The sequence below is a fragment of the Ambystoma mexicanum genome, chromosome 8 (genome assembly GCF_040938575.1).
Source record: "Ambystoma mexicanum isolate Mex_15411 chromosome 8, UKY_AmexF1_1, whole genome shotgun sequence".
Classification (NCBI taxonomy): Eukaryota; Metazoa; Chordata; class Amphibia; order Caudata; family Ambystomatidae; genus Ambystoma; species Ambystoma mexicanum.
The window spans coordinates 1,698,435,266-1,698,458,641 of record NC_090929.1 but is presented as its reverse complement, the minus strand read 5'-3'; the positions used below and the strand labels follow the sequence as shown (position 1 = coordinate 1,698,458,641).

The window sequence follows — 23,376 nt, the reverse complement described above, 5'->3', positions numbered from 1 at the left end:
AGAGTAAGATGTCTGCAGATAGAAAATATGGGATTAATGAACTGGGGTTATTGGGTGCCTCTCTCCTCTTCCCTTTCTCTTCTCCTGTAGAACCCCAAAGGTTAACGCCCTCACCTTAGGTAAGTGAACGCCGAGCTCTCCATCTGCCTCGGGGCAGGGTGCCGTAACCAGTTTCTTCACTGGATAAGGGTGCAGGCCTCTTGACCTCAGAGGACTGCTGTCCGTCGTTAACTGCACAAACGGTAAGTTCTGGGCACTTCAAATGTCTTAAAAGTCTTTTGTAATGATATCTCTTGTTTTGCAGGGTTCCAGCGATGGCGGATGGCGGGCTGATGAGAGTTGAGGATCGAACCCGCGTGAGGAATAGAAGCGCCTGGAAGCACGTAAGTAAGCGCTTGTAGCCTGCTTCACGATGCGCACTAACTGTCCCTTTTATCTTGCAGGTACAAGTTCGGAGCTTTAGAGAAGCTGAAGGGTGCTGGAATACCCACTGGATTCGGCGTGGGAAGGAGTAATGGCACGTGAGTAATAAAGTTGCCCAATGTCTTTAAACGCACCTTCTTTTGTCTTTCAGATGCGGGATGCAGCGCCGAAGGCCTCCGGAGCGTGCGAAGAGCTGGTAAGCTTTTGTCTTTCAGATGCCGGAATGCAGTGCGAAGACCTCCGGAGCATGCGAAGAGTAGGTAAGCCTTTGTCTTTCAGATGCCGGAATGCAGCGCGAGGCGTTGGTGACAGCCGATGGACCAGGTAAGAGATGCGCTGCCACTGAAGACCGTAGTGCTAACCTGTTCTTTCTTTGTCTTTACAGGTGCTGCTGAAGACTGGATTCCAGGATGGTAAGCCTTTGTTCCCTTAGGCCCAGGATCAGAAGCAGAAGACACGATGAGCGTTCTGCTGCAGAGAATGCAGAATAACACAAAGCAAGATTCATCCATCGGGTGTGGTTTAAATAGCCTCCTGTAGTGCTTAGGTGTCTCCTTCCACAGCCACGCCTAGGTAAGAAAAGAGTTCCTGCTTTCCAGAAGAGTTCCAGTGTTCTGAACCTAGGGAGTGGCTCCTGCCCCACCCAACAGGAAAAGTAGTCCCAAACAGAAGAGGATCAGGGGTTCAACTGGCAGGTAAGTAAGCAGCATGGTCTGCTGCAGGTAAGTCCACCCAAGCATTATGAGCCCGGCGCTTCCAGCGCTGGGACTGGGCATCTTTATGAGCCTGGTGCCACTGGCGCCAGGACAGGGTCCAAAAGGTCCCAATTGGGACTGGCTGGCACTCGGAACCGGGGTTATGGGTCTGCTTCCAAGGGAGTCGGGCAAGTCCTGATCTTTTGGAAGCAGAGATCATGACAGATACATCATTTGGCAACGAGGATTAACTCAAGCGAACCTTGGAGTGAAGGATGATAGGAGAGAAATGCCCATAAGCCAACGCCAAACAGCTCTGGAGTGAGTGAGCTGGTTGAGTCAAATCTGGAGTTGGCGCCGATAAAGGAGGTGACAGACTGTACCATTGGAGGCATCAGACAGGCTAAGGCAAAGCCTGTAGTGAGTACATGAGGCAGCAGAAACATTGAGTAATGAGCCTGGTGGCCTTATGGCAAAAAATCAGGTGTTACCAGTGAGCAGCTGGCGTTTTTTTTATGATCCTAGCGCCGTTTGCGCTTTTGATGTTGCAGAGGATCATGGAACTTGCAGTCCGTGGAGGAGTGCACCGCAGCATGAAAAAAAAAATGTAAACGTAATTTGGCATTTTTGGAGGGTGCTCGGGGGGTCCTGGGTGGCGCGCGCCCACGTGAGCCCCCTGCGTTCCAGCCAAACCGTTGGCTGGAACGCACTAAATGCTGCTTCTGCACCATCATACGGATCCCCAGTGTTGTATGCCTATAGTAGGAGGCCGTGTTAGAAGAAAGGCCCTAAAGTCGTGGGCCAACGTAATGACGCTGCATTAGGATGCAGGTGTTGCCATTCGTATTTGCGAGGCGAGCGGTGTGTTATTTACGACCCATGCCTGGATTCGTGGGTTAGCGTAATTATGCCTCATGAGGAAGAAGGAGTTGCCATTTGGAAGTTGCCAGGAGGGGAGTGAGTTTATTTACGAACCGTTGCCGTAACCGGAATGGGTTATTTGAGCTTCGTTTTCGAGGAGGACATATGTTTGAAAACTGATATTTCTGCCAATAAGGTACTGTAACTTCCAAGGATTTATGCATCGTGATAGAGTGTTTAAACAACGGAAGATATATTTAGAAGTTACACATTCTGCATTCAAGGATCATCTGGCGTAGAGTTACTTAAGCTATAAAGGACTTTGAAGGCACAATGAAATACTTTAGAATTAAGTTATAGCTTGTTACACATTTGTAGGAGTTAAAATGCAGAAACGCTCTAAATTTCGTGAAATGCACATATGTGTTTGGGGAATCATTGATTATTTTCACCTTGAATTTGAAGTGCATATTGGGAATGTAATTTTGGGAAAATGCACATTTTGGGTAAATGCACATTTTGGGAAATGCATATTATGTATTATGCAGATTTTGTGTATGTGTTGTGCATGGGTTGTAGTTGCAGCATGGAGGGTGAGTTGAAGTTTGCGAATGTGTGTGCAAGTGGAGCCATGAGTTTTTTTACGCAAGTGTGCACACAGTATGTAGTAGTTGTGTAATTGTAGTATGTATGTGAGATGTTTTGTGATCTTTGTGTCGTATGTCTCTTTTCTAGATTTTTCATTCCTTTTTCATGTTTTTTCTAGGGGAGGAGAATGAGACATGGTTGTTGGGATATTTTGCTAGAATGCATGGGATCATTGTTTGGCATGTTTAGGACTATTTGTTTTTGGCCATTGTGTACATTTTCTAGATTCGTGGCTACACTATTTTGGCAAGTGAGTTAGCCTCTGTCGGGATGTTGGGTTTGTGCTCAAGTGTGGCAGACTTGAGGCCAGGAGTGGCAGGCCTGGCGGTAGGTGTTTTAGTTGGTAGGTTTTGGTTTGTAGTTCTGGTTTTTGTTTGTCCTTTGTGGCAAGGTTGTGCTTGGTGGTGGCGGCACCGAGACCCTGGTGTGGCAGGCCAGGGTGGAAGGAGTAGTAGAAATGTTGTGGTTGTTTCTCCTAGCGTGGTTGTGAGTTTGTGCGTTTTCTTTTGATTGTAGAAGGGGGGGATGTGTTGTATCCTGCATATGTATGTATGAGGTCTGAGTCAGTGAAAGAGCTGAGTGGAATGCTAGGGGAGCCTGGAGTGTTGGGGCACCTGGGGATTCCAAGGGAGACGGTTGGGAACTTGGAGCTGGGCTGGGAACCAGGGTAGATGCTACTAATGATCTCTCTCTCCTATACTAGGTTCCCCTAGCATTCCACTCAGCTCTCAAACTGACTCAGACCTCATTCATACAAATGCAGGATACAACAATAAGGTAGAGGGTTTCCATGAAAGGACTGAGATGAGGAAGATTAGGACTCACCTAAACTGGACGCAAAATATCACTGCAACGAGGAAGCTGGTGAAAGAAGGAGAAGGCCCACTGCAGAACCAACACACGTGGTACAGTTATTCGACAAGAACCCTGAGCATAAAAAGGGAAGAAGGACTTACCATCTTGTCAAGCCAGCCCTGGAGGAGCAGGGAACGAGACGGTTGCACCGAAGCGAAAGACCCGAAGGCTGGAAGCTGAGACACAGAGGGTTGCAAGTATCCAGGAGGTCCTGCCAAGACAGACCTGGCCAGGGGCAGAGAAGCGGGAAGCCCGACTGGCGAAAGCAGGAGATCAAGAACGAGGGCAGCTGAAGGCGTACAAGAGAGTCTGGAGCTGCATAGCCACAGGAAGGAGAAAGCTGAGTGAGGCATCATGGATGAAGCTCTGCCCCAGCCACTGAAGGGACCGGAGACCATGGCGAGACTTCCCAAAGGTAGAGAAAGGGCCGGGCAGGTTAGCAGAGCATTAAGGGAGCTAAAGGAATTAAGCAGCATTGTGAAGGCATCCCAGCGATCACAAGGGAGGGCGAAAGGGATCCCATACAGAATAAGGGGAACTTGGTAAATCACGTGAAAGCATCCTGAAGAGCACAAGGGGATGAAAGAGGAAACATACAGCTATATGAGAACTTGGTGAAAGAGATGAACCCATAGTAAGGGGTACAAAGAGATAACAGTGAAGGCACATACACTGATACGAGGGATAGTACCTGGCAGGAGAGTATACTTGGTCTGTCCAAATGAACAATAAGTAAAATGGGAACAGGAAACCCGTTAAAGCAGAGGAACAGGGTCTCGGACCCAGATGGAAACGGGCAAGGCCAATCAGAGGAATGGAAAAGGGTCAAAGACCCACTTTAGTCCAAGAGAATTAAAAGCTGCGAACATCAAGTCTGGTAGGCTAGTAAACCAGACTTGATAAACCATTCGGAAGTCTACGGTAAGGCCTGGCAGGCTAGTGTACCAGATTTGACAAACAACGGAGAAGGATTGTTTTGTACCATGGCTGGGGAGGAGGATCCTGCCAGAAGATTGTAAGGAACTTTTGTTTATGGGAGAAAGCGAACAGGAACCAAGGAAGAGGTTCCCTGCAGGAGGCTGCAGAGCTGAATTTTCTTTGTATTGGTTTTAAGATTGAACTATAGACATTATTTGAAGAGGAACTGCGCTTTTGGGAGTCAGCATCCGGAGTGGGAAAACCTCTTTCTGGAAGCAAGGAGACATCCAGTTTTCTTTAGTTAGTTGATGAGTGTAAGGGACGGAAATAGGTTTAGACAGAGGATGGAAATCCTGACCAGGTCCTTAGTGTTTATGTCGAGGTAGGGCAACGACTCATAGTAAGCGGGGCAAGATAGGCTTTTCTTTTCCTTTTTTTGTTGGTATTAATAAATTAATTATCAAAATGCCACCACTGTGTTAGCGTCCTACTTCTGTACCATTACAGTAATATTTCGCTTTATTCTCTTGTTAAATCATTACATCTTTCCTCTCACCTTTATGTGGACAGCTCGAAAATCTTCTTTTCTTTTTCTACCTTTTCTGACTCTCTTCATGCCTCTGTGTCATCCTACCTCTCTGCTGTCCACGGGTGGAGGCGTTCCCACTTTCTCCTCCTTGATTCCTCAAAATCTGAGAACCTTTACTTCCCTCTGTTTTCACCCCCACCTCTCTTTTCTCCCTGTAGGGCTTCTTTTTCCCTCTTCACTTCTTCCCCTCTTCAGCCCGTAACCTTGGTGTTATTTTTTTACTCTTCCTTAAACTTTGCCTCCTATATTTCTTTGACTACCTGTACTTGTCGCTTCATTCTTTTCAATTTCCACAAGATTTCTCCTTACATTTCCTTTCACACGGCGAAACCTTTGATTACTTCTTCTCTCTTCTCCCGTCTTCATTATTGCTCTGGTCTTCAGACTTTCTGGCTCCCACCTCACCCCTCTATACTCGGTCTTCAACTCTGCAATTCGTCTTCTCATCTCACTTCCTCCTCGTTCCTCTATTACACAGTATCGTGTTTCAACCTCTTTTCTCCCCTATGACTCCCACCACTCATTTAATTTTCATGTAATCTTGTCATGGCTAGGCCCCTCCATATCTTGCTTTCCTCGTCTCCCTCTATTTGCCCTCGCCGTACTCTCGGCTCTAAGCACCTTCATCTTCTCTCTTCCCCTCAAGCGCCTTGTGTTCTTCACCTTTCCGTTCCTTCTCTCTTCTAGCCCCCAAGCACTGGAATGCACTGACATCAGACATTCGCGTTTCCCCCTCTCTTCACATCTTTTGCTCCCATCTGAAGGCCCTTTTTCTCTCTTCCTTGACTTCTTCTTAACTCTTCCCCCGCTGTTTGTCATTGGACTCATTACTTCATTATTTGTGTACCAACGGTATTCTTGTTTGTAAATCGTCTTGGCGAAGGCGGTTAATAAATGTCAATAAAATACAAAATATTATAAAAGCTTTTCAAAATAAATGCACTTCTTATGTTTAACAAACAGCCATACATTCTGTGGAATTGTTGTGCTCTCCCTTCTGTACTTACATAATAAACCAAAGAAATCCCAGATAAATTGCTATGCAAGCTCATTTCCGCATTACACAAAGCTTTTTTCTGAGAAAATATTTTTTAAACCTTACAACTTAAAAATTAACTCTTTTTCATAGTTTCTATATATCTGCTTTTCGCATTGATACAAATGCATTTTAAATTAACCAAGCTTTTTTGGATCTGTCAGATCCCTCACATATGAATTGCAGTGAACACAATGTAACCCTTTTATGCAATTGGAAGGGGTTTAATAATGGTGTGTATATTAGTCACTCGTGCTTGAAAAAAGAAGCAGTCAAAGCCAATAGTTGTGAAATGCGTCTGCGGAAAAGCCAGTGGGAAAGTTTCAGACATATATGGCTTGCATTGGATTGAGAGCTGCTCAAAACACAGTTATATTTATGCAGTCTAGGACACTTGAAACCAGATGTGTAAATGTAGTTGATAATGTACCTTCATCTTGAACTTAACTTATTGGAATTCAGGGATTGTATTATTTGTATACAGGCCTTGGTGGCAAAGAGCCAATCCTAGCATCAAACATTCTGCATCAGGATTTAATCGCTCCAGTAACACTCTTCTGAACAGATTCAGAGTACTTTGTTATGGAAACTGCTTTTGTTATACTAGTTATTTTTCGTGTAGAACAACAGGGATCAAAGTATAGAAACTTAATTAATATCTTAAGGGGTGGCAGACTTTGCTATCTAAATGGTTCAGTATTAAATGATCATCCAGTAAAACCTACAGATTAATGTTATAGGACACAATATAGTCTAGAGTATGTCCATGTTGATTTTAACTTCCTCTCCCCATGTTTCTCACGGGACAGCAATCATGCAGCTTTGATGGCAGTCTGTTTTGTACCACGTGCTCTAAAAACTGGCTTGCATGTCATTACCTCCTGCTGGGAGTTAAAAATGCTTTCCTCCTCTGTCTTTTTATCTCTCCATTCATGTACTCTTTGTACACACTTTGAAAATACATTGTTTTTTATAATACGGAAAATTAATTAATACTGTACCTGAACAGACAACCCCAGCATCGTTACTATGGAGACAGTTGTTGACATTCCACCCTCGGTTGGGGCAGTCCCACAGGTGCACCTCTTGTCCTTTGCAGAGAACATCGTCCAGAAGAATGCTTCCAGTGCCCTGACCAAAGAAGGCCCCACCACGAGAAGCCACGGCAGTTCCACATCCCATCTGTCTGCACACGACCTGCGAATTTGCAGAACTCCAGAAATCATCGCACACCGTACCCCAGGCACCTCCATAAAAAACTTCAATTCGTCCAGAACAAGACTGCCCGCTGCCAACGAGACGCATGTCCAGGGTTTGGGTATCTTGTGCGGCTACAGAGACAACAATAACATGCATTTGTTATCAAGTGCATAGGATCATGCAAACATGTGAAACCATGCTTGTTAATTCACTCAGTATGTCAGCATTTAATGCAAGTGTTGCTTTAAGTAAGTCAGACATGACCACAAAGTAGGCATACATGTGCTGCTAGGCACTTCCAGACCAGCAAACATTGTTTTTCCAAAGGTTGTCTAAAGGCATATTTTCTACTAAGAGCTAACTGCATGCAGGGGAACACCAATAAAGGCACTTATGCATTGTTGGGTACCCTGCATGCAATTTTCTACATTACAAAACAGCAAGTAAATGTATGGAACAAAAAAGGTAAAATTGCCTTTACTCTTATAATCATTTTGGGAAATATGTAAATGCTGTCTGCATATTACTCTTTGCAAATGTCATTTACAATGGATTCCTACGGAATCTGCAGGTGCTAAATGTTGCCCGATTCTGTAGGTATCCATTCATTCTACGCCTGCATGATCACCTCATGCAGGCGTACAGTGAATAAGGTTTGTGTTGAATGAGTGCCGACGCAGTGAACGATGATAAACTGTTTCATTAAGATAAAGACATCACGACAGCAGGCGCTAACACAAAGCCAATCTCCAGCTGAAATCCCATCCATTCCAGAACCTCCCTACATAAGATAACCTTCCACAACCGAAGCTGCTGACTTCATAATACGAACTTTTGCTGCAACATTAGATAAAGAAATTGATGCACTCTGACCATAATAAACAAGAACAGTAAAGTGACAGAAAACACATGAACTATAAAATGACCATAATATAATCCACACAGTGAAAGCATCAAATATCTAAATGATGTGATCAGATGAACATTATGCATGTTCTAATCCTAACACATCTCCTCCCTTGGCATTTCAACAATTGAAGTTTATTCAAAACAGTAATCTCTGAACCATGTAGGTCTTTTCCTGGCTCTCCCTTTGCACATTCCTGTATTTACCATAGCACCTGCATTTTCATCATTCTTACCCCTTGCATCACCTACATCTTGGCTATGTTCCACTTCCACTTCAGTGCCTGTCATCTTGCCATCTACATCATCATTTTTGTTCCTTACCATGCTGTCTTCATCCACACTGGAAGAACTCTTAACCAACTTTGACTTAGACCAACATTTCCCACCATCTAGGATCACCACATTCCCCTGAACAGCTGCACATTTCTTTGTTTTGGACCTAAGAATTTGTTCTCACCACACTTGGGCCCTAACTGTGGATTCTTTATAAGCACATAATCACCCTTTTCCAACTTTGTTTCCTTAGCCTTATTGACTTCATCAAATCTCTGTTTGTACGTGTTCTGTGCCTCATTGATAAGTCTCATTATTTCTTGGCGATCTATTTCTATACATTCTGCCATCTCCAGCCAACCTGGACACAATTTGGTTCCGGGTTGTCTGCCTTTCAATGATACAAATGGCAATATTTTCGAAGTCGAATGAGGCGTTGTACAGTAATTTCATACCATCTCTTTGAGCACTTTCGACCACTCCAAACCTGTCGCCAGCGCCAATTGTATTCCACGCTTTACAAATCTGTTTGCTCTCTCAACTAACCCATTAGCTCCTGGATGATATAACGCTGTGTGCACATGTTTGACACTGAATTTCTTTATAAAATTGAACATCCTGTCTGAACAGAATTGCACTCCATTGTTGGTAACTATTACAGTGGGAAAACCCTCACTGTAAAACACATCCTCCAGGAATGATATCATCTCTGTCGTGGTAGCTTCATCTCTGTAGTGGTAGCTTCACGGAGTGCTCTCCACTCCAACCATTTGGAATGATAGTCTACCATAACTACCAAGTGTTTGTATCCCTCACCAAGTTCTTGTATGGGTCCCACCAAATCAATTGCTACTTTCTCCCATGGTTCACTGGGTACGCTCACAGGAGCAAGTGGTACCTCCCTCACAGACTTGCATTTGTCACTTTTCTCACATTCCTTACAGTACCTGACTTTCTTTTCCACCTCACTATCTATAACAGGCCACCAGAAAGACTGCCTCAAATACCTCTTGGTTCCTCCCATTCACAAGTGTCCTTGGTGAGCCACATTCACTAACTGAGCTCTAAAACTACTGGGAAATACTACTTTGTTCCCCCTTCTGAGTCTGCATCCATCTTCCGCCAAACTTAATTCCTCTCTCACTTCAAAATACCTGTCATAACACCTATCAGCATTGTTTTTGTGGGGCCACCCTTCCATTGTCCAAACCTTCACCATATTCAACGCAATGTCCTCCTTGTCCGCTTCCAACTATTCTCCCTTGACTATCGCATTACACTCTATTTCAGCAATACTAAAGTCTTGTTCTCTGGCTGCTTCAGTATTTTCTCCATTTTCAACTGGCAACCTAGATAAACAATCAGCAACCACATTCTCTCTACCTGGTATGTAGCACACTTTAAAATTGTAACTTAACAACTCCACCATCCACCTGGAAATTCTAGGTGAGCCCTTGGCCCAATCAGCACTGCTCATGAGTTGTACCAACAGTTTATTATCCGTCCTTACTTGGAATGCCTGGCCCCATAAAAAAAACCTGAAATGCGATATGGCCCATGACACTACCAATGCCTCTTTCTCTATTACAGAGTAATTCCTTTCTGCCTCCCTCAACGGCCTGGAAGCAAACACTATCACATGTTCTACTTTCCCTGAGTCATATTGAGTTAACGTGGCACTTAAACCTAATATGCTAGCATTTACTGACAATGTGGTTTTACTTCCTGAAACAAATCCACTAAGTGATGGCGCTTGGCCAATTCCCTCCTTTATGGATGTAAAAGCCACTTGGCAATCTTCGGACCACTTAAAGTTTACTCCTTTCTTGAGTAGGTTTCTTAATGGGGATGATATGGATGCAAAACCATTCACAAACTTGTGATAATATTCTGCCAAGCCCATGAATGACCGCGATTGGTCCTTGTCCTTTGGTGGTGGAGCTTTGCTGATGCTATCTACAAGCGTTCTTTTTGGTAAGATACCTTCATTATATATCCTGTGACCCAAATACTCCACTTCCCTGACTGCTATTTTGCATTTACTTCTTTGTACAGTTAAACCTGCCTCTCTCAATCTTGTCAATACACATCTCAACACTCTCTCATGTTCACTCTAGTTCTCAGCGTACACTAATATATAATCTTGAAATACAGTCACTTTATCTACACCCTTCAAAACATCCTCCATCACTTTCTGGAAGACGGAGGCAGCTGATGCTAGACCAAATGGCATTCGGAGAAACTTGTATGTGCCTTCAGGAGTAATAAACGCTGTAAGATGTTGACATTGTCTAGATAGAGGCACTTGATGGTATGCTGCCGACAGGTAGATTACAGAGAACTATTTGGGTTCTCCAAAAGTGGCTAGAGTTTCAGCAATAATAGGTAGTGGATACCTCTCGACCAGAATGTTTTGGTTCAAACTTCTCAGGTCCGCACATAGTCTCAACTTCCCATTGCTTTTGGTAACTAATACCACCGGTGATAACCATTCTGTGCCTCCCACAGGTTCGATTACGCCTTTGCTCATGAGATCAGCTAACTCTTCACACAATTGTTCCCTCATATTTAGGGGTACATGTCTTACTTTGTGGATTATAGGTTGAGAATTTCCTTTAAGTCTAATGTTGTGTTCAAAATTTTTAAGTTTACCCAATCCTTCTGTGAATACTTCTGGAAATTCCCTAGACCATTTGTCCTCCATCTCCGCTATAGTCACTGGTTCCAGTGTACTAGCTTGAATCCTCACGCCTAGCTTCCTTTGTTCTTCCCAACCGAGTAATGAGGCGCCCTTCTTAGCCACCAATATGTTTGCTACGCACTTCCTGCCCTTGTACAACACTTGTGCTTGAAACTGTCCCACAATATCAATAGCTGATTCATCATATCCACAAGGTTGTACATTTGCCGGCTTGAGTGAAATCAGGTCCTTTCTCAAGACATTATTTAGAGTCTCTTGTGATATGATAGTCCAAGGTGAGGCTGTGTCGACCTTCATCATCATGTTATATCCCTCAATTGCAAACTCGTCAATCGGTCCACTTTGTTCACCGGATACTGCAGAGATTTGAAAAACATGTCTGGGAGTTGCTTCTTGAGTGGGTGTCATCGTTGACATATTCAATGTCGTCTGGTTCGTCTCACCACTATTTTCTCTTGACTCCACCATGTTGATTGATGAATCTCTGCAGACATTCGCAAAATGTCCTCTGCGCTTGCATTTAAAGCACTCAGCAAATCTGGCAGGGCATGTGGGGAAATTCGAGCCATGTTTGGGACTACCACACTTGGTGCATATTGTGTTCCATACATCTCTTCTATTCGCACCAGAACTCGGCTTTCTTCTTTGACCAACTGCAAATACAGCGTGTGATACTTGTTTGTCGACCTTCATTTTTTTAATGTATTGGGTGGTCTGCTCAATGCTTCTGGCTAATTCAACAGCTTGTTCCAGGGTAACATCCTTTGCAAGCAACTTTTCTTGCATTCTTATATTGTTGGTGCACCTCACCAGTTGATCCCTTTTTATCGAATCTGTTAATATCTCGAAATCACAGGTGTGACTTAGTGTTCTGAGGGAGGCTATATAGGACTCGACCGACTCTGAGGATTCTTGTGTACTTTGAAAAAATGTATGCTATGGCATATTCATCCGTATCTCCTGCCTCCTCTCCTTGGCTTCTCAATAAACCATTGAATATACTGCGTCCTTCTGGCCCAAGCTATGTAATAACAGTGCCTTCTTTCTTACAGAGCTGAATCTCTCCCCTCCTATAGCCACAAGGTAGTTTTCGAATATGCCCTTCCACCTATCGCACCAGATCACAGGACGACCAGGCTCAGCTAAGAAAGGTGTAGGTGGAGGTATCGTTTCAGCCATGACCAATGATGCACAGGCTGCACAATGTCAGTACTGAAATTACAGGAATTAGTATGTCCCCCTTGTGGATGGGTATGTTATGGCACTGCTTAAGTGTGGAGGAGCAGCTGTTAGTTGTTGTCTGGTGGGGCGGACAATCAAATGTTCTGCATACTCAGGTAATAATGTGCCATAATAATGACTCGCTGCCGGAGCAAAACGGAATCCGTCAGGGGCAGGGGTGCCCCGCCGGTGTTACACGCTGGTCGAATTTTCCTCATTGCCAATGTTGAATGAGTGCCGACGCAGTGAACGATGATAAACTGTTTTATTAAGATATAAACATCACGACAGCAGGCCCTAACACAAAGTCAATCTCCAACTGAAATCCCATCCATTCCAGAACCTCCCTCCATAAGATAACATTCCACAACCGAAGCTGCTGACTTCATAATACAAACTTTAGCTGCAACATTAGATAAAGAAATTGATGCACTCTGATCATAATAAACAAGAACAGTAAAGTGACAGAAAACACATGAACTATAAAATGACCATAATATAATTCACACAGTGAAAGCATCAAATATCTAAATGATGGGATCAGATGAACATTATGCATGTCCTAATCCTAACACTTTGCAGGCAGAGAGGGAAGAACGAGGAGGACGCAGATTTTCCCTCCTGTCTGCCACTTTGCAAGAGACTATTACAATTCACGAAAGCAATGACACTAGTGAAAAGACTTGTGTAACCCTTTTATGCCTTGTAGTTACCCTTGTTAGTACCGCATTGTCAAGAGTTATTGTGACGAAGCTGGCATCAAGAGGGGACAGAGTTCTTGTCAGCTAATGAAGAAATGGTGAAACCCAGTCATAGCCCTAGAATGGGCAAGAAGGTGGGGGGTCCAGTCCTGATTGCTTCTCATGTGCCAGAATGCTTGTCTGCAGACCGCTCCTTCCTACAGTGCCTCTTTTGAAAAATGTTCGCCAGTATTTGTTTTAACATTGCAGATCCATTGCAATGCCGAATGAGATGCCTGACCGAACCAAGAATCTGCCAGAAGCAGAAGGGACCTGCAAAGCCGCCCAAGCGACTCTAATGCCAGCTCGAGACACTGCAAAGTCACCTGAAGTATGGAAGAGAGCGCAAGGGCAGACACGACAACAGAGCAATCCCGTTAGGATGCACTTGTGGGAGTTGCTGCTCAAACTCACTAAACCATCAAGTTCAGAACCATACCAGTACAAACAGAGAATGGAAACCCCCAGATCACAACCCATGAACTTGCGTTACCATCATCTTTCGATGACTAGCCGCCGATCTGGTGATTGGGCTTAAGCCCCTTTTCAAATGTTCTCTGCACACACACACACACACACACACATATCCCGGAGCAGGGCAAAGAAAGGAGGTTGGCTAAGGAAAGAAGGCCAATCCCTAGCAAAGGAGGGATGTAAGAAGGGAAGTAGGAAATAGGAAGTTGTGGGTGCACTGGAAGAGGTCAGCAGTAGATATGGAGGATGACCAATAGACCAGCTGGAGGAGTGAAGGAACAGCGGCGTGTGGAGGAGAGTGTTTGAGCAGGTGCGATATTGCTTTGGGACTGATAGTGGTTCCAAAGTGTGTGAGTGTGTGTCAATGTGAGGCAAGTAGGTATAAGGATAGTGTAAGGTGTGAATGTGAGAAGGCTGCAACCGGGCAGACGGATGGTGATTGAGTAGATGTTGAAGGGCAGAGTAGTAATGGTTGGATTGAAGAGTAGTAGTGGATGGAGGACGAAGTAGTAGTTGTTGGAGGGCAAAGTAGTAGGGTTTGGAGGGTGGAATAGTTTTGGTCAGAGGGCGGAGGTTGGATCAGTAGTGGTTGGAGGGTGGAATAATAATGGTAGGAGGAGTAGTGGACAGAGGGCAAAGTAATAGTTGTTGAGGGCAGAGTAGTAGGGTTTGGAGGGTGGAATAGTCTTGGTGGGAGGGCGAAGGTTGGAGGGTGGATCAGTAAGGTTGGAGGGTGGAGGAGTAGTAGTGGACAGAAGGTGAAGTAATAGTTGTTGGAGGGCAGAGTAGTAGGGGTTGGAAGGTGGAGTAGTCTTGGTTGGAAGGATAACAGCAAAAGGGTGGAGGTAGGAGCCAGGCAGAGCGGAACATTGAAGGGACAGAAAACAGGGGGGACTAGAAAAGGAAATAGATAGAGAAGAGAAGGACGGGTGAGAGTAGGTATGAGCAACTTAGGCAAATCAGATTGAGAACTGCAGGGCACTTACCCCATTTCGCCTAGGAAGCTAACACCTGGTAAGTGTTGGAAAGTTAGGAAGTAAGTGAGTAAGTGAGCCTTGGTAAACTCAGTACAAGATCAAGGAGTTAGACAGTAGGGGTTACTGGTTGGTAGTACTAACTGGAGTTACAGGCGCCTGGGCTAGAGTGGGATTCCTAGTGGAGATGAGAGAGAGACGGATGGCTGTAGGGCACACAAAAGAATCAATAAAAACCTTTGAACTTTTCTCGAGTCTCAGTGTGTCTTTGTGTGTCATCTGTGACACTTAATTTACTCCTGGATATTCTAGGAAAAAGTGTTGGACAATGGGCATGAACATGAGAACATGTGTGTAAATGTGTGAGATGAGTGTGGTAGAACAATATTTTTGAGTCAGATAAAAAATAAAAAGCTATTGTTTAATTTTATGGTTTTCTGTGCCTCAGGTGGTGTACCCCTGTGTGGGTGCATGGTGATACTGACACACTACTAATATTGGGAGTAAGAAGGTCATTCATATTTGTGAATCAGGTGTAATTTGCACAGATTGTCACACAGGATAAGTTACACCTGATTTATTTGAGAATACAGTATCCATTTGGAAGTTGCGACCTGTCATTGATGTAAGGTACAAATGCAGTAACTTGTTCCTGAAGCTGTGTTATTTGTGAACTAGTAATCTTTACCACGGGTTAAGCAGCTGGCCCGGATGGAATTCACTCTGAGATCATCAGCAGCTTTACAGATTGGTGGGTCCAATTGTATTTAAAGTTTTTAATGCAGTATGCTCATCTGGGGTATTCCCTCGTACTTGGTCACAGAGTAGTGTGGTACCAGTATTTAAGAAAGCGGACCATGCAGAACTTAATTGCTATAGCCCTATCTCGTTAATTGATATTCCGGGCAAGGTATTTGCCAAATGTGTTCTTACTAGGACAGAGGAGTGGGCCGACTCTCTGAACCTCCCAAAGTCATTGCAGGCAGGGTTCAGAAGAGGGTACTCCGCAATTGGTCATTGCCTGATGCTTTCTACTCTGATAAGCAAATACAGCCGGAGTCGGCAGAGTCTGCAGTTAGAGGCAGATCATTCTGTCTGTGTTGGTGCTGCAGTCTACCATCACTGTTGTTCGTGGTGCTGGAAGGAGGAGCCTGTTCCGGTGGAGCCTGCAATGAATCTCATCACAGGTGCAGAGCGCTGCAGAGTCGGCAGAGTCAGCAGTTAGTGGCAGTTGGAGGCGGGTGGAGGCACTTCCTCTATGCCTGTGGAATCAGGCGAACATTGGGTGCTGGCAATGACAGAAATGGAGGCAGAAACGCAGCAAGCAAGAACGAGATGCCAGACTCGGATGCAGGGCGACGCGTCTACTTTACCATCTACCCACAGATCAGAGGATTTCGACACCGGCACCGGCTTGAATCCAGACAAAGAGGTGAGAACTCACCCAAAGGCCCCTCACCCACCTACGCTACTTAATAAAGTAACATCGGTGGACCAAATTAAAAGGTTGGTGCCTTCTCGTTTAGACATCACTGATGAGGAGATGTTAGGAGTAGAGGGGGGGGGTCTTCTTGCTAATCTCCCTGCCTACATCTGAGGGGGTAGCTATCACGGACACCTCTAACACTAAACAGCAGGATCATGTGGAACTGGAGGGAGTCTGCAATAACTCTCCCAATACGGTATCTCTACCGAAAATTGGCAAACAAGCCCTTAACCAGAACACCCAAGGGAACTAATTACGGTTAAGAGCAATTAGAGATCGAGAAGTTAGCAGAGAATCTGCCCTTGAAGAACCTCCTCCCTCTGAAACAGTCCCTCACGCACATATAAGCGGCCCTTTGCAAAAACTCACTGGGAAAGAGCTGAATGCAACACCTAAGGAAACATCTAGCTCTATGACGATCTCATTGCCCCTATTCAAGCCGCACTCAATAATAAAGCTAGCTGGAAATGGAATAACCAGTCCACACATCTCCCCTGAGAAGCGAGGCACAGAGGTCACGATGCCCCCTGCCCTGGGAGTGGGGGAGGCCCCAATGGGTGAAATAAGACCCCTTAGGAACATGCAGGGGCGATAGCTTTTCCGATAGTGGCCTTGTGGTGATCTCCTTTGCCCTACGATATTCCATCAAACTCCTCATCTCCTTTGACGGTGTTCAGCCTCCACGACTCAATCTTTTCACCAACCATCCCGGTTTACGAGCCTTCGGTGAAAGAAGTTAGGATGGCTCGAATTCAAGCCATGATAATGTCAGCTCTGTCAATATCACTAGCTCCTTTCAACAAATTATTTAAATCAATCAATGATGATTTCAAGGACCAAGCCACCCTTTTAGCTAAGTTACACTTAAAACTGATTTACTTGGACAACTTTACAACAACAATTAAAAACAGACTCAATTATGAAGCAAACAATCTAACAAATGGCAAAATAGACTTTGTGACATAAAAAGAGTGGAACATGCCGATAAAACATCGATGATGGATGCAATTCTTGAATCTAAAAATGTATTAGCTTAATGATGGACTCAGGAGGGAAAGGAGAGTCAGCGCATAAAATCAGTCACACAAAATACCCGCTAAATTGGATGCAGGAAAGAAACAGATGGTGCCGCCCACAACCTCAGGCTCCAGATCTCTTAACAAGGCAAAGTCAACTGTGGGAGTGATGCAGGAGGCCGCACTTATTGAAGATGGTCTTGGAAAAAGCGGGCCGACCTCTCAAAATCCTGAAGGGAGAAATTCAGAGGTTTCTGAGACAGTAAATAATCCAGGTATTTGTGACGTTGCATTTACATTACCATCCTTGCCAACCATCACTGAGGGGCTTGATGATAGATGGAAAGCTTCAACCCAGTTTGACGCAAGTGAAATGAGCAACGGTAACCTCGTCGCCACTGAGCAAGTGCTTGCAATATTTGGAAGAAAGCCAAAACCATCGGGTTTGGCCCCGCAATTTCATCAAAAGAAATCCAAGAACAAGGCCTCAATTCGAAAGGCAACATTCAACGGCTAAAGAATTTTATACGCAACCTTAAAACTCTCCCTCAATCAGCTAGTCTGTTGACTAAACCAGAAATCAGGGGAAGCGCTAAGACCATGAAATTCTCCATGGTCAAACCGGGCCCGCTCTTTTAGCCAAGACCTTCTCAAGCAAGGGTGGACCGATCCTCAAAGGATAAGAGAGAGAATGAATCACTATCCGAGCTGGAATTCTGAGTCTATTCAGTTCTATCGTCTAGTGAGGCCCTAGAAAGGACTTGGGAATTGATGGTCGATTTGCAGCAGCAAGTTACCCTGACTTGGAATACGCTGGAGCTTACTCTAAACTCTAATGAAACGGGGAAGGGAGCTGCAAAGCCTCTGAGAGACAATCAGTTCCTCAGTATGGCCCAAAAAAAGTGCAAGGCGGAAGAAATGCCTCCCTGCGGCCCCCCTCCCTTCCTACCAGTAAGGATCAGACAAATAGAGAATACAAAAGAAGCCTCCAACAGACACAAGAAGAAGGGGAGGTAATAACTATATCCATAGAACGACGATCGCAAGCAAATGATGGCCTCATTTTGAACAGGAAGAACGTAATGATCCTTCTCCACCCTATACCCACTTTACGAGCTATAAATTCAGAAGACATATTAGTAGTGGCATTCGTTAAAGAATGTCATTTATTTTGTATTTGTCTGATTTGAATCCAGTACATTTGGAAAAGTGAGTTTATCCCCCTTCTCAGAATGGTTTTAATTTTGGCTTTTTTTTTTTAAGAAATGTGTTTTTATTGGCATTTCAACTTTCCAACTGTAACAGTAATTATTCCCTTCCCACCCTTATCCCTCCACCCAGATTCCCCCGACCCACCCTATGATCACCAGAGCAAGCATTTTAAGGAAAAAGTCCAATGCATCTCAGGTTATTGCTTAAAGGATGCCCAATAGTCTTAGCTTCTGGGGGCACCATTGTTCCCGATAGTCTTTGTGTAAAAAATGTAAGACCAGGTCCCATTCCGCTCTAAACTTTAAATAGTCCCCTTGGACCGAGTAGTTTGGCCACTCTAGAGTGGCGAAGTGCCAAATTTTGGTTAGCCACTCCTGCTCACTGGGTATCGATGGTCGCCTCAATTTTTGTGCTATTAATGAGAGCGCCGCTACACTAAGTATCTCTTTTGTGGCTTTGGTAGCAAGGGATCTAGCACATCACATATGCCCAACATGACCTTTCCAATATCCTTCATCACTTGGGAACCAACGATACCCCTCATTTCTTTCATTACCACCTCCCAGAAGGGCTTCGGGTCAGGGCACTGCCACCATACATGGATCCAGGTGCCTGTTTCGTTACACCCCCGCCAACACCCCTGGGTACTTTGGGGAAGATTTTGTGTATCCTTTCGGGAGTTAGATGCCATTGCACCAAGATTCTTGTCCACATTTCTCTAATTTGCATAATAAGCTTCGGGATTCGCTGCCACACTTCCCACCAATGTTCCTCGGACAACGGAAGGGGTAGCGTGTCTGCCCATTTTTTCATATAGGGCCATTGGGGCTGGGTCGATCCTTTCGTATATATCTTATATAGATTGCTAACCAATTGCCTGTCTCCAGAGTTTGTAAGGAGGTACTTTTCAAAAGGGGTAAAATCGTTGGCTGCTGCTTTCTTCATGTCATGGAACGATAGCCAATGCCGCAGCTGACTGTACTGAAATCTGTCTTCCCCCCTCAGCCCTATAGTGTCCTTGCACTCTTGAAAAGATTTCACTTCTTCTCCCTTCATCATGTCCCTTCTGTGAGTAGCACCCACTTCCTCCCACCTAGCAAAGGCCCCCTTTTCAAGCCCAGGGGTAAACTGGGGGTTTCGGATTAGCGGGGTAAACGGAGATGGAAATTAGGTGATCTTTCCCTCCTCAAACATAGAGTCCCATGTATCCCGTACCAGAGTTGTTATGCCACTCCTGTACATATTGGGTGGTCTATCTACTTTGGGACACCAGAGCAGCTCCCCCAGGGGGGCCCCCACCACTGCCTTGTCCATCCTGTGCCATATAGAGTTGTGGGTTCCCTGCGAACCATTCTCCGATTACCCTCAACTGGGCAGCCCGGTTGTACATTTTGAAATTGGGTACTCCCATTCCTTCCGCCTCCACCGCAGCGGTCATGACCTCCCACGACACCCTCGTTTTTTTCCCTTGCCATATATAATTACGCAGCAACCTATCAAGCTTGTTGAAGAAGCCACCGGGGATCGCAACAGGGAGAGCCTGGAAATAATGGAGCGCCCTGGGGAGGACCACCATCTTAACAACGCTAATGCGTCCTGCCCATGATAGACTTAGGTGCCTCCTCTCTGCTAGCCATATTTTGATAGTCTCCAGAAGATGTGGGTAATTAGCCTGATATAGGCTCTCTAAAGATGGTGTCAGGGAGACCCCAAGTACCGAAGAGCAGAGGCACAGACAGGGTAGGGCCTGAGGGGCAAGGCCCACCCAAACTCTGGAAATGCCCACTCAGCAGTGCTGTGTGGGCATTTACAGATTTTAATGTCACTGTGGTGGGACCAACTGCATTAACTTCAGGCCCCACGTGTTAGACACTCCTGGCTACGCCTCTGCCGAAGAGGCTGCTTCGCCTTAGCAAATTGCCCCGTCTCCAGAGGGAGGTCGGACGTGTCCCCCAATAGCTGCATAATCTCTGATTTCTGAATGTTGATTTTTAACCCTGCCAGCTTGCCGAATTCCTCTGGGAGGACTGTGAACTCTTTGAGGGAGGCTTCCCACTCAGTGAGAACCACTAATAGGTCGTTGGCGAACGCCATTACCCTATGGTCTTCCCCTCCAAAGGTGACGCCCCTTGTACCGTTTTCCAGTCTTATTTTAACTAAAAAGGGTTCCAAGAATAAGGCATAGAGGACTGGGAACATGGGGCAACCCTGTTGGGTTCCCCTGCTTATCTCTATCAGCTGGGATAGGGACCCCTTGATGGCTAGCCTAATTTTCGGGGACCTGTAGTTGGCTTTGACGAGGCGGAAAAGACCGGGCCGAATCCCATCTCTTCTATTGTTGCGAACAAGGAAGACCACTCAACCCGATTAAATGCCTTTTCAGCGTCCAGAGCCAGTACCCCGCGCCCTCAGGCCCATTTGGTTTGATTTCTCGATAATATGGGAGATGTGACTGGTGTGGTCGAACGTTTGCTTCCCTTTAACAAACCCAGCCTGATCCGGGTGCACTAGTTCCGGGATTATGTCCTCCAGCCTCGTTGTTAGGACCTTGGTGAATAGTTTGGCCTCTAGATTTATTAGTGTGATGGGGCAGTAGGACCTACATTGGGCTTAGGGAAGAGGACCACTTTGGCTTCTTCCATTGTTGATATGGAGCCAGTGTCGAGGAAGGTGGTAAATAGGGAAGTCAGGCGTAGGATAAGAGCTGCCTGGAAGGGCTTCGAGAATATGGCAGGGTACCCGTTCGGCCCAGGGGCCTTGCCGAGGGGCAACAATTTAATTGCCGTTCTCACCTCATCCTCTGCGATTGCCCTTTCCAGGGCCACTCCTTGACTTTGCGTTAAGTGTTTCAAAGGACAGGATTTCAGAATGCCCTCTGGCATTCACTGTGTGGGTGCTCGGAGGTGTACAATGTGGTGTACAATTGCGAGAATGCCTGGATGATTTCTTCTGTTTTCGTGGTCTCTTGCACACCTTGCATTTCTATTTGCGGGAGCATGCCCGCTGCCTCCTTTTTCCTAAACTGCCGGGCCAGTAGTCGGCCGGTCTTGTTGGCTTGGATATATTTCTGCTTCAGGTAAAGCAGGGATTTTTCTACTTGTTTCGTGAGTAGTATATTCCACAGCCCATTGATGTGTCTATACTCTTTACTTATCTGGGTCCCTTTGTCTGTTTCCATCTTCTCCATCACCTTCCTCAGGCGATCCTCTAGGTCGCTTTAGGAGGGCCCTCTCTTACTTTGATCGTAGGGCTTGTTTTGCTATCAAGACGCCCCGCATGGTTGCCTTAAAGGCGTCCCACACCACCACCTCCTGAAACTCTGTTTGCCTATTGTCCGCGAAGAACTCACGTATAAGTTTGCTTAACTCGTTGCGAATTACCGCATCTTTTAGGAGGTGGCAGGGGAACTGCCATCGCCATAGCCCCGAGTCACCTCTAGCCCAGTCCAGCTCCGTTTGTAGTGGAGCGTGGTCGGATAGTGTGATCGGCCCTACTTCAACGTCCCGAACCTGCCGTAGGAGGGAAGCAGACGTCCATATATGATCAATCCTAGAGCATGTTCTATGGACAAGGGAGTATAACGTGTACCCCCTGGATTCCCTTTGACTTCATGCCAATGTCCACAATAGTAAGCTTCTCCATCCATACAGGCCACCAGCCTGCCGGTCAGAGTGCCCCATACCCGTGACTTCCCCACCCCCACTTCTATCCATGGGCGCGCACCAGGCTAAGTTGAAATCCCCAGTCACTATTAACGCATCCTTTACAAAGCCCTCTAACTTCTCCATTAACCCTCTTAAAAACTCATCCTGGCCCGCGTTGGGCGTGTATACTGTAGCTACCGTGATGGGCCTGCGCCCCCAGAGCAGATATACAAATAGTAACCTCCCCTCTTTGTCTTCCTTGAACTCCTTGATCTGGACCCCGAGTATGTCTTGACACAATTAAGACCCCTCTCCTTTTGGTTTTATTGTTAGCCTGGATGATATACGGGTACCCTTTAAGTTTGAATCTCTGTCTGTCTTGTAGGCAAATGTGTGTTTCTTCAAGTGCCACAACTTCTGGTTTATCGCAGTGGAGGAAATTCTCAAGTTCCGCCTTTTGGTGCGTGTGTTTAGCCCCCTTATGTTGAGCGACAGGATGCAGACCCCCTTAAGACTACCCATAACTTCCATTTCCCATGCAATTGGTGTATATCTGCCACCCCCCTCTTTTTTCACCCTCTCTCCTCCCCCTCTCCCTTTTCCCCCCTCGCCCCTCTCCCTTTTCCCTCTCCGGATAGATTCGGCACCTCCACCCCTTGACGTCTCCTTGTCCTGGGCTGCCGAGTCTCCTTCCTTCTCCGGAGATTAACTAACCCGGAAAGGCGCCTCCGCCAACCACCCCCGATTCCAAGAGACAATACCATCCCCCCACTCCCCAGCAAACTCCATGTAACCTCGCTGCGTGGGAGCGTAGTTCATACGCTGACCGACCTGACAATGTTTGCTTTTTAGGTTGGTGACTTAGACCTGGACCCCTCCGGTCCCCGTAGGGCATTCCGCCTTGTGTTGGAGCCCCTAACTTTCCTCCACTCCCCAGGCCTCACCCCCCGGCCTTCGCCTTTCGGTTTGCCCCCCTGCCCTGTGTTGGTGACCTCCTCCCCTTCAATTTTCAAGATCCTGAGACCCTCCTCCAGTGTGGAGATGCAGTGTTGCGACCTTCCCACCTAAAAATCAATCCAAAGGGATAGGCCCACCCGTACCTTATCTGATCATCTCTGAGGGCTTTTGTTACCTGCCCTATATGCCTCCTTTTTGTGAGCGTGGCTTTGGCAAGGTCCTGATACAGTTCGATGGTGCACCCATTCACTTTTATTGGTGGTGCTTTCCTTGCCGCTTGTAGGATCTTTTCTTTTTGGTCATAGCGTTGCAGGGCCATCACCACCTCCCTGGGCCTAGCCCTAGGTTCTATCCGTGGGGGACCCACCTGATGGATTCTATCAATTAGTACTCCCCCTGTGTCCTCCAGGTCCAGAGGTTCTCTGAAGACCAGATGGATTGTTTCCCGCAGCTCTGTGTCCGGGACGCACTCAGGTAGCCCCTTCACCCTGCTGTTCGAGCGCCTCGAGCGGTTCTCCAAATCTTCGGCTTGAAGCTCAAGATG

At 45.9% G+C, this 23,376-nt stretch overlaps 1 protein-coding gene across 1 annotated transcript in view; it reads right to left on the bottom strand.

The window, feature by feature from the left end:
• LOC138473469 (deleted in malignant brain tumors 1 protein-like) overlaps positions 1-7,344 on the bottom strand; it is a 376,653-nt gene extending 369,309 nt beyond the window's left edge. Inside the window, exon 1 of the mRNA XM_069612115.1 lies at positions 6,964-7,344. Coding sequence (XP_069468216.1) covers positions 6,964-7,330 — 367 coding nt within the window. The 5' untranslated portion in view covers positions 7,331-7,344. The remainder of the gene's footprint in view (positions 1-6,963) is intronic.
• Between the last annotated feature and the right edge of the window lie 16,032 nt (positions 7,345-23,376).